Source organism: Lathyrus oleraceus, chromosome 6, assembly GCF_024323335.1.
Source record: "Lathyrus oleraceus cultivar Zhongwan6 chromosome 6, CAAS_Psat_ZW6_1.0, whole genome shotgun sequence".
In the NCBI taxonomy this organism is placed as follows: Eukaryota; Viridiplantae; Streptophyta; class Magnoliopsida; order Fabales; family Fabaceae; genus Lathyrus; species Lathyrus oleraceus.
Window position 1 is genome coordinate 519191203 of NC_066584.1, and position 12128 is coordinate 519203330.

Here is a 12128-nt window from a genome sequence, read left to right on the forward strand (position 1 = left end):
CTTATAGAATCATGAATTTAATAATGGCTTGACAAAATATCTATGTGATTTTTTTTTAAATCGCTTTGTTTAAAGCGACTTTGGTTGTCTTGTGATTGACTTACATTAGAAGCAATCAAGCACTTAGTAACATATTTATTATTTCATTTGGTGTAATTCATTGAGATGCTTCCAAGCTCTCCTGTTTTTGTGTTTTTCTCCCGCGCTTCTTAAAATCTTCCATTTCGTTTATGAGACCTAACATGTTTTTGAAATTTTCTTAAGGGAAAATGATCTATTCAATTTCCCTTCTAGACCTCTTTATGTCCATATTCTCACCCAACACAACCTGGACTAGTGGGGCCTCTGGGGTAGCAACAAATGTCACTTGCCTTTGGGAATACGAAGCCAAAGATGCTTGAACCCTAGAAGTCGACGCTTCCACATCAAATGAAGTGACACCAACCGGTGGTTACGAGGGTCAAGCTCTTTTCTTGCAAACAAACGCATGATGGGACACTTTATCGTGCCTCATTCGTTATTGGTTGTCATCCATGTTACCTATAATTAAACCATACGAATCAGACAAAGCAAAAAAAATCAAACTCAGACGAAAGAAATTTGAAATCAAACAAAATAATGTAAACATACATAATACCGAAGTGCACTTTTGTTTTCCTGAAAAAATATGGAAGTGCACTTCCGTAGTGTCTTGCAACTCAGAAAACACAACAATGGCAGAAATGCAAGAAAATAAAAATGGGACAAAGCACATTGCTCAGTAAACTACCTAACAATGAGTGTAACTTCATATACATTGATGTTTTCTACACAACATAATGTTCCCCTTTCGTAATGCATGTAGAGAAAAAAAACCCGAATTGAAAAACTTACCAAATGTGTAGTTGATGTTGAATAACTTGGATTGAATGGATGTTGAGATGCAATATAACCCACTTGGATTAAATGAAGTAAAAAAACTCATTTGGATTGAATGAAGTAGAAAAAATACTTGAATAGAGAAACTTGAAAAGTGTAGGAGAGTGTTTTTGCTAAAAACGAATAACGAGAAAGGTCTAACACTTATTTGATCAAATTCTATCAGAAAATATATTTTTGTATTTTACTATGAAAATGCATATGCAAACTAATTTATGGAAAATCAAGGTGCGACTCGCTTAAGAATATTTTTTACTTTTCAGAAAAGTGCACGATGATCACTAAGTATTGAAAAAGTAATGCCCTAAAACACTATTAAAAAAAACACAACCAAAAAAAGAAAACATGTTTACTACGGCGGGAAAATAACCTCCATTTTCTTTTGATAAATAAATTTGGATTTCCTTAAATTCAATTTTTCGTTGAATCAATTGAATTGAAATCTCTCAGCACAGTTCAGTGCCGTGCTTAGGGTTCAACAATGTCTCGCAAAGGCAAAAACACCACCGAAGAAGAAGACGAAGACCAACAAGTATTGCGGCGCGTGAAGAGAGAGCGCGTCAATGCCGACGATAACCCCCCGGAGCAGCAAAACTCCTCAATTCGCAGAATCATCCGCTCCGAGTTTCTCAAACTCAAGTCTCTCATCAATGGTAACTATATCAAACCCTAATTCTTTTTCTTTCTTACGAACGAAGCAAAATAAATTAACAAACCCTAATTTTTTGGTAACAACAGAGAAGAAAGATGATTTGTTAAACGTCGATTCCGACAAATTCGATTCGATTCTGAGCGAATTTGATAAGTTACATGATCAAGTTAAGAAGCCTCGAGAACAGGTTGCAGACGCTGAGGCGCTACTCGATCTTACTCGCAGTTTGGTTGGATCTGTTAAGTCTCTGGTGAACGAAGGTGTTACTCCTTCTCAGTTTGTTTCTTCGTTGATTCAACGCTATGCTCCTTCACCCAACAGTTCTATTGATTGGCAAAAGCTCGGAACTTCTGTTTCCTCTGTTTTTCTCACTGTTCATGGATCTTCTACCATGTTAGTTTGTTTTTTTTACTTACCATAATGTTTTTTATTTTCACTTCAAAATGTGTGTATGTATCTTATGTTTTTTTTCGTCATTTGTTTGAATATTTGAAGGCTTGGTCCCATGGAAAATCAGTTGAAACAGCGCAAAACAATAGTGTCGAGGAAGCGAACGCCTCGTTCAGCTACAACTGATAGGCCTGAACAGGTTACAAACTCTTATCCTTAGTTTGCTGCAATCAATTTAACTTGTATTGTAATTATTTAGATTTTGAGGTTTTTTCTATAATATTATGTCATTGCACTGTTTCACTTTTAGCTACTTGTTTTCTTTTTTCATACAACAAACAAACTTGAACTTAGATGTTGGTTGGTTGGAAGGTCCTTTAATAGTATCTCTTTTGTTGGTTGGTTGTTCTAATTGAAAGATTGCACCTTTCTTTTTTGCTCCTTAAAATTAGATTGCTGCAATTTAACTGCTATATCAATGCCCCAGATTTCAAGTTTTTTTTTTTTATAATATTCTGTCATTTCCTCGTTTTTTCTTGCTACTTGTATTTTGCCATGCATAATATTGTTAATAAGATGAAGGTCCTTTAATAGTAGCTCTTTTTGTTGGCTGGTTGTTTGAATTTGAAAACAGATTGGGGATTGGTTTTCGGGTGTTTTGTATGCTTTCAAGTACTTTGGTATTTAATGTTGATTATTGTGTGTTTGGAACAGCTGGATGATGCCGTTGGAGAGGAAAAAACTGATACTGACAAAAACATGTCAACCATGTTTAACATATTGAGGGAAAATAAAAAGGTTCAGCTTGAACACTTAATTTTGAATAGATTTTCGTTTGCTCAGACAGTGGAGAATTTGTTTGCCCTCTCATTCTTAGTCAAAGATGGTCGTGCTGAGATCAATATGGACAAAAACCATTCACACTATGTTTGTAAGATATGATTTTCTCACAATCAGTTGCCTACTTGCTTCTTCTTCTTCTTCTTATTGTAACTTATATACTTAAATATATGCCATCTTCTATTTCAGCGCCAAAAAATGCTCCAGCTGCCAATGCTGTAATGTCAAAAGAAGTTTCTTATACTCATTTTGTTTTCAGATATGATTACAATGATTGGAAGGTAAAAAGATGCCCACTTGTTAACGGCACCACATATATGTTTAAAAAGGAATAACTGATAATAGTTTGTATCAGTTGTGTTGGACTTTGTTTGACCTATAATCTTTAAAGAATAAATGAAATGATGAGTTGATGCTGAACAAGCTTTTTCTGTTATTGCCCAAACTTAGCCTACATTATTTTAATGACAAATTTTTGTTTTTAGGGAAGTTTTTCTGACAGACAATACATTACTCTGTTCATTTGAAGTCCTGGACATTAGATTATGATTCCTTATTTTTAAAACTCTATTGACATTGTTTTCAAATTCAGATAATGAAGGATCTTGTGCCAGATGGCAAAGAGCTAATGCCACATAGAGTTCAACACAGCACTGTGGATGGCTCACAGGAAGAAATGGATGGTGACAATTCCGCGCAAGCTTTGCCTGTCACTCCTATTAGGAAGATATCCCGGAACCGAGGGCGGGTTTTGCAGGAGGAAAGTGTTGTTGAAGAATCTCCTGAATGTGATGATGAAGATACTTCTAGAGAGGCTGCAATCCGAAGGTGTAAGCGGAAACTCCATTAAGAAATTGCATATTAGGTACCAGATGAACTTAGAATGTACCCTATTAGAATGTAAATAATTGTAGATCAATGGAAGTACAATGCCTTTTTGACTTCTTGCAAATGCTTAGAATGCAAACTTTCATTTTTTTAGTGGATCCCACTTAGTGAGAGAAGTCTTTAGCTGTTGTTGGTTGTTGTTGTGGAATGTAGCTTCATCTTTAAATTGATGAAATGTGTAAACCTGTTAAGTGATTGGTAATTGCCTTGTTAATCTTGGCTATTTTTCTTCTTATTTTACATGATTTGGAAATCTCGACATCTCAACAAGTAAATGAGTTATATGCATGTTTCAGGTGGGTGGGGTGAAGGCAAACGTATAGAGAAGGACATGTAGGATGTACATCTCCGTATACATGTAATAATATTTTATACTGGATATGTACAGTTGACATTACAACACTAATCCAAACATGCTTAATATTCAAATCAGGCATAAATCTATCAACTCTAATTTACAACCATGTAGCAAACCAAAGCGTAGAAATGGGTAGAAGTGCCTGTTCTCGAAGAAATAAAGTCTTATACATCAACATATCATCTGTACATTTTTGTTAACTCGCAGCTTACAGTTGGATGCCAGTATTGCTTTATTTCCCTGCCACTGCAACAGGAGTTCTTTTGTAAGGCACAGGTATGATTTTCAAAGGAACAGCTTTTCTCAATGTTATCCCCATTCCCTCTGTCATGTCCATCTCCTCAGGCTTAAGATTATCGGGCAAAATCCAATCAAAAGAGTCGAGGAGGGAACCTAGTGCCAGTGGTAGCACACGTGAAGCAAGCGGCAACGCCGGACACATTCTACGACCTGAGCCAAAAGGTATAAACTCAAAATGACGCCCCTTGTAATCAACCATATTTGGCTCCATAAACCTTTCTGGCCAGAACAATAAGGGAGCATCCCACATTTTTGGGTCCCTTCCAATTGCCCAAACATTCACTAACACTTGTGTCTCTTTGGGAATGCAGTAGTCTCCAATTTTGCAAGAGTCCATGGCCATGTGAGGAACCAAAAAAGGAAGAGGTGGATGAAGTCTCAATGTCTCCTTGATAACTGCTTTAAGGTAGGGAAGATTCTCAATGTCATTTTCTTCAAATTTCCTATCTCGCCCTATTTTGCTCCTTATTTCCATTTGCACTTTCTTTAGTGTTCTTGGGTTGTTCAGAAGTTCTGCCATAGCCCATTCTAGTGTGCTTGTTGTGGTATCTGTCCCTGCAGTGAACATTTCCTACAACACAATATTGTTATCAATGTTACAATCTACCATGTTTAAAAAAAGGCAGAAAAACATGATGTAGAAAAGTAGCATATATAGTTTTCTATACCGAATTATGAAACAAAACTAGACTGAAAGGACTTACAAAGACAACAACGTTTATAGTTCTTGAAGTAAAATCGTAGGGGCCACTGACGCCATCGCCACGAAACTGCAAAAGCACATCTAAGAAATCTTTGCTGTTTCCACTGTCTGCAGTGTCATTTTCCATCCTTTGTTTGATGAATGATCTTGCTATCTCAAAGGCTCTGTCAACATGAAACTGTGTGTTTCTCCTTATACCTTGAGGGTCAAGGCACTTCAATATAGGAAAGAAATCTGCAACGTTGGGTTTCCCAGCATATTCCATAACCTTAACAGCATGGTAATAGAATCTACCTCCTCTCTCCATTTCAGAGTCTAACAAATCCTTTGAAAAAATAAGATTCCCAATGAGGTTAAAAGCCATCAAGAAAAAGAATTTTCCAACATCAACGCTAGACTCGCCATCGCCATCGCCAGAAGCTTCAGTTATCAAGTTCACCATGCGGTCTATACATTTTGCACGCACGTCTCGCATGGCGTCTAAGCGACTAGTCACAAAGAACTCGGTGGTGCTCAAGCGTCTCAGCATGCGCCAGTGCTCGTTGTATTGAGAAGTTATGAGCGAACCTTCACTACCATATTCATGATTCCCTTTCATGGACTCATAAATCTTCCTTCCAGCAAGAGCGACATCATTGTTTTTAAACATATCACGGGCTACGTCACTGGAGGAGATAACGACAGTGCACATTGAACCTAGCCAGAGAGTCATGATAGGACCATGTTTGCGAGCAAGTATTGCAAAGGCCTCGTGCGGCGACGATGATGACATACCTATCTGAAAAATGTTGCCAACCAGGGGCCAACATCTCGGCCCAGGCGGTAGCTGATGATGATGACCAAGTTTCATCCTTCCAAGTTTCATCATACATACCATAAGAACTAATACCAAACCCACAACACTATAATACTCCATGTAGATTTACTTAGTGATGATATTGATTTAGGCGCTTCCTTCTTATATACTTGCTTCCTGGTACTATAATCTATATTCATATTCAATAATCTATGGTCCCATGATCTTATGAGTGTGAATGATGATGGTCCCTATAATGGTTACCCTATACTCCTTACCAATTGAAAAATGCTAGTATTCAACTGCCCTTTAACGTTTTACTCGTCTTTTGTGCATGATCATATATAAAACTTATGTTTCGTAATCATTTTTGTAATATTTTTGTGTAATATGGCTCACAAAATTCAAACAAGAAGGGACAATATTATTGGGCTTATTTATGTTATTTTTATTCATAGGAAAACAATGGGTACAAATTCAGTGATTTTGATTGCAGAAAAAAACACATGTTTTAGTGTATTTTATGAAAGGAAAAAAAAAGTGTCTTTGCCACCTTAATAAGGATAGGAAACAACACCTCTAATTCATAAACATAAGAAATTTTGTTTGACCATTACAAACTTAATACACTAATATTAAAGGTACAGGTAAGATAATAAGAGAATGAACCACATGAATATGTTTAAAATGGATGTCATGATGATAGACCTCCATAGGTGAAAGGAATAAAAATTAAGCAAAAATTCTCATATTGTCAAATTTGTGGAAAAACAAAATAATGTGAAAGCACACTAAAATTAATATAAAATAAAATATACAAAGTGTTTAATAACAATAACTCTATTAAAAAATCACAACTCAATTACACCCAAAAAAAAATATTTATATAAATATTTCTTACAAAATTCCTTAACTTAAATTTTCACTCTCTTTCTTGGATGCCTAAGACATATTAGCTCTTGTTGTTACAAAATGAAAATAAAGTTGGCTTTTATAGCCAATTAAAATAAATAAACAAATGGTGACTATTTTATCTCTTTTCTTAAATTTCTCATAATCTTCTTTCAATTTTTTTACAATGTACTAGTATTTTATTGTTTTCTCCATAATTTTCTTTTTATTGACTAACAATCTTCCACTTGAAGATTGATTTTAATCGGACTTCGCACCATGATTATACAGTAGTCTTTTTTAGTATATTATTCTAACAAATCAACTGAAGTTGAACACAACTTCAGTTTGTCAATGGTAACCGCCTTTGTTAACACATTTGATGAGTTCTTGCTTCCTGAAATCTTCCTCAATGTTATCCCCTCATCTTCAAGCAAGGACCTAATGAAGTGGTAACATATATCAACGTGGGTTGTCCTAGTGTAAAATGTTGAATTCTTTACTAGATGAATTGCACTATGATTGTCATTGTGCAAAACACTCTTCTCCAAGATGAATCTCAACTCTGTTAACAATCCTTGAAGCCATATAAACTCCTTACTGGCTTATGTTATTGCTACATGCTCATATTCTCTAGTGGATAAAGCAACAATCTTTTGTATCCGCGACAACCAACTGATGATTGTAGTACCAACAGTAAAAATGCAATTGGTGGTACTTCTTCAGTAATCAACTTCACCTCAAAAGTAGGGGTGGCAAACGGGCATGCCCGCCCCGTTTAGGTCCGTCCCGCAAAAGCCCGCAAAAAAATGGGATGGGGCGGGGCGGTCATAGTTGAAGATGTGGGCCTAAAACTTAGACCCACCCCGCAAAAAAGTGAGGACGGGGCGGGAAAAGCCTGCGGACACTGCACTCTTTAAGCCTAAAAATGCAAAAATTTATAAAAATACACGTGCCCGCAAAAGCCCGCGAAAAAAACGGGGCGGGGCGGGACGAACACATTTGAGGGTGAGGGCCTAAATCCTTAGTCCGCCCCGCATAAAAGTGCGGGCAAAACGGGCGTGCCCAGTGGGTCGAGCCCATTTTGCCACCCCTACTCAAAAGTATGCATTTACGTAACATTGTATTTTTAACTCCCTTTTTCAAAAGTAGAGACACTTATTTGTGGTTCTTCGTAGATACCTCAAAATCCACTTGATTACTTTCCAATGATCTTTTCCTGAATTTGTCATAAACTTGCTTACAACTCCTACTGCATGGCTAATGTTTGGCCTAGTACAAACCATTGCATACATCAAACTTCCTATGAATGGAGCATATGGAATCTTAGCCATGAATTCTCTCTCTTCCTCCGTCTAAGGGGATTGGTCCTTTGATAGGCAAAAATGAATGGCCAACGGTTTGCTAACCGATTTGACCTTTCCTATGTTGAATCTTTTCAAAACTCGATTGATGTATTGTACTTGAGAAAACTGCAAAATTCTTCTTTGCTTATCTCTTGTGATTTGCATTCCAAGAATCTTCTTTGTTGGACCCAAATCCTTCATGTCAAATTCTTTTGTAAATTTCACCTTAAAGTTTCTGATTTCATCCATATTTAGACTTGTTACTAACATATCATCAACAAAAACTAGTAAAATGATATAACTGAACATATATCTCTTGAAGAAACAACAATGGTCGGAATTGCACTTCTAGAAATCTTCTTTGTGAATGAAGCTTTCAAACTTCTTATACCACTGTCTTGGAGCTTGTATCAAACCATGCAAGCTCTTCTTTAATCTACACACCATATTTTATTTCCCTTCCTCTGAGAAACCTCTGGGTTGATGCATGTAGATCTCCTCATCTAAGTCTCCATGAAGAAACACACTCTTGACGTCCAATTGCTAAAGGTAGAGATCTTTGCTAGCCACTTTACTTAGGACAAACTTAATAGTATTGAGCTTCAAAACTGGAGAAAATATTTAAGTGTAGTCAATTCCTTCTTTTTGTTGAAATCCTTTGACAACTAGTCGCGCCTTATATCTCTTGGAGCCATCAAGGTTCTCCTTCAACTGATACGCCCATTTATTATGAAGTTCTTTCTCTCCTATAAGTAACTCATCTAGTTCCCATGTCTGATTGGAGATGAAATACTTTATCTCGTCTTTCATAGAAAGCTCCCATTTATAAGAATCTGCGGCCTGACATGCTTATGCAAAATCTTCAGGCTCCCTTTCATTAGTCAACAACATGTAGTCCATGTATCTTCTATTAGGTACATGAGGTCGAGAAGACCTTCTCAATACATGAGTTGGAGTATGAGTCTTTGATGCGTCATAATGTTTCTCATTTCCTTGTTTAGTTGGCTCCTCTGACCGATGGTTCTCAACTATAGGAATTTTTTGGACATCTTTCATCTCTGCATAAACTAGCCCACTTGATTCTGAGTTGTCGGTACATGTATTATGCGTGTCCTTGTACATCTCTCTTTTATTGAAGATCACATCTCTACTACATATCATCTTTTTGTTATCTTCTTCCCATAGGCGGTAACCAAAGTCATACTTACCATAATTGATAAAAGTGCACTTCTTTGATCTCAGATCAAGCTTACTCATGCCTTGATTACTTATGTGCACATATGAGACGCAAAATAAAACTATAAGATGTGATATTTTTACCTTTTTTCTGCTCCATACCTCTTATAGTATTCTATACTCAAATGGTACCGATGGACATCCGTTAATTAAGTAAGTTGTTATGTTGACTGCCTCTGCCCATAACTGTTTTGGTAAACTTGAATGCACATGTAAGTTTTTGGCTCTTTTAGTCAACGTTTGATTCATACGCTTAGCCATACCATTGTATAGAGGCATACCTGGAACAGTTTTCTCCATTCTGATTTTGTGCTAATAACATAACTTCTTAAATATGGTATTTTCATATTCACCAACATTGTCGGTTTTGGGCTTTTTGACCTCCAATCCTGTCTCATTTTCTCACATGGCTTTCCACATCTTGAAAGCCTCAAATACTTCAGACTTATATTTCATAAAGTATACCCGTACCTTTCTAGATTGATCATCAATAAAATTCACAAAGTATTTCTTTCCACCAATATATGAGACGGTAGTTGGACCCCAATTAGAGTGAACAAGCTCAAGTTTTTCCTTATTTTAGGTTCTCCCACTTGTCTGAAAGTTGAGTCGCTTCTGATTTCCAAGTATACAGTCTTCACACATGTCAATTTCTATTGAACGAATACCTGGTAGTTTTCCTTTTGAGTACACGACCTTCATCCATTTCTCACTCATATGGCATAATATTTTGTTTCATAGATTGGGACTTTCATTTTCTGCAACTGAAATCAAATGACATGCTCCTGATGTTATGCATGGCAAACAAATTCTCCCCCGCCCGCCCCCGCCCCAAAATTAACGGGGAAACCCGATTTAATTGGGGATGGGTGCAGGGGTGGGGAAAACCCGATCTTTATTTATGAGGGCGGATGCAGGGGCGGGGGATGCTAGTACCCTCCCGGCACCCACCCCTGCCCCGCACCCGCCTATTAAATTTAATTTATCTCTTTTATGTTATTAATTTTATTACTCATTTATATATTTTTTATTATAAAATTATGTTTATTATAATCATTATATATATTTTTAAAATAAAAATTAAATAAAAATGATCGGACATTATAATTATTTTTAAATTAATTAATCATTTAATTAAATTGATCTTTCTATATATATATATATATATTTAAAAAATAATAATTTATGTGGGTGGGGGAGGGGCGGGTGCGGGGAAACCTGTTCCTCGATGGGGGCGGGGGACCAATTATTAGCTCCGACTGGGTTTGGGGATGAGGGCAGGTCTAGGTCTGAGAGGCGGGGGCGGATCTGGGTCTCCAAAAACCCGCCCCCGCCCTATCCCGTTGCCATGTCTACCTGATGTTTTGTAAAGAGTACCATTATTTTTACCGTGAGCAACTGTCATTGCACCCTTTGAAATATTCCAATAATTACCATGGAAGACTATTGTGTAGCCTTCAGTATCCAATTGTGAACGTGAGAGAAACACATGAAGGGGGGAGAGGTTGAATTATGTTGGCTTTTCTCAAACTTTTTTAACTTCTGCTTCTGATTGACCTTGATCAGAGTCTGAACCTTCAGTTGAGAATCTGAATCAGAGTCACTCAGAGTCTGAGCTCTTGTATTTCTTTATCAGATTCTGAAATAGAGTCTAACTTAGATGTGAACAAATGATAGCTACTGTCATACCCCAAAATTTGCCCGTTAATATTACAAGGCATTTTTAAGGCATCCCAACTTATTTTTCAAGACATTGATCTCAAAAGAACAAAGACCCAGCACACAGATGGCCAAATCCAGAAAATGGCCCAAACTGGCTTGCTCGCTAGGTGTAACACCCTTCTAAATACCCCAAAATATTTAATTAAAATAGCAACATATCAATCAGAGTAATTATGCCCCGAAGGGTGTCACACAAAATATTCACATCATTCAACAATATAGAGGTCATGCTCTTTTATTAATTTAAAACTTAAGCAGTTGCATAAAACGCAGCGGATATAATTTCATCAATCATGTAAAACATTACATGGAAAATGGTTCTCAACCAACAATAAAACATTCGAAACAAGTTAAGACAACCCATCCCGATGTTACATCTATCAGAGCACGACCCACTACGGAGACTACACTAGACTCCATAGCACTAGCTTCTACTCAACTCACTGCTCGTTACCTGAAAAATAGTTGTAAGGGTGAGTTCCTCAATCAATATAATAAGCATTATAGAACAACATGTAATGCTAAGTAAATAACACATCAATTCACCCTAACCAGACTACGCATTCAGCAACGGCAATATCCATCCAACCATCATATTCAACATTAAAAATCTCAATCATATTCAACATTGACAACACAACACACAACACACATATGATACTGGAATACATCCATTCATATCATATGCCATACATTCATTATGCAATGAGACTCTTATGCATGCGGTACCGACTATGTTGTGAACATATAGTTCAACCTCACCGTCCAAATCCAGGCACGGCTACCAAGCTCACTAGTCCCACTCATTTGAGACATAGTGACTCACTCACTAATTCCTCACCATGGGAATTAGCTACCACCCCAAATGGGCCATGATATGCACGCTACTCACCTAGCATGCAAACAACAACAACAACAATCAACATGTTTTACTCACTAATTCCTCACCATGGGAATTAGCTACCACCCGAAGGCCACAATATGCATGCTAATCACCTAGCAATGCAACATCAACGATAATCAAGAATAGACACATGCTCATACTCTAAGCCATAGAATAGTCTATTCACAAATGCATACATTCACAA

At 36.9% G+C, this 12128-nt stretch overlaps 2 protein-coding genes across 2 annotated transcripts; one reads left to right on the forward strand and one right to left on the reverse strand.

Moving 5' to 3' along the window:
* Positions 1-1208: 1208 nt before the first annotated feature.
* On the forward strand, positions 1209-3923 carry LOC127092509 (non-structural maintenance of chromosomes element 4 homolog A). The gene is made up of 6 exons (XM_051031400.1): positions 1209-1571; positions 1657-1963; positions 2066-2159; positions 2675-2891; positions 2990-3081; positions 3393-3923. Exons 1-6 carry the CDS (start codon positions 1400-1402, stop codon positions 3648-3650), a joined length of 1140 nt encoding a protein of 379 aa, XP_050887357.1. The 5' UTR covers positions 1209-1399; the 3' UTR covers positions 3651-3923.
* A 238-nt stretch (positions 3924-4161) lies between these two features.
* On the reverse strand, positions 4162-5965 carry LOC127092510 (cytochrome P450 76A1). The gene is made up of 2 exons (XM_051031401.1): positions 5051-5965; positions 4162-4917 (listed from the first exon to the last, which is right to left on the reverse strand). Exons 1-2 carry the CDS (start codon positions 5963-5965, stop codon positions 4279-4281), a joined length of 1554 nt encoding a protein of 517 aa, XP_050887358.1. The 3' UTR covers positions 4162-4278.
* Positions 5966-12128: the final 6163 nt, after the last annotated feature.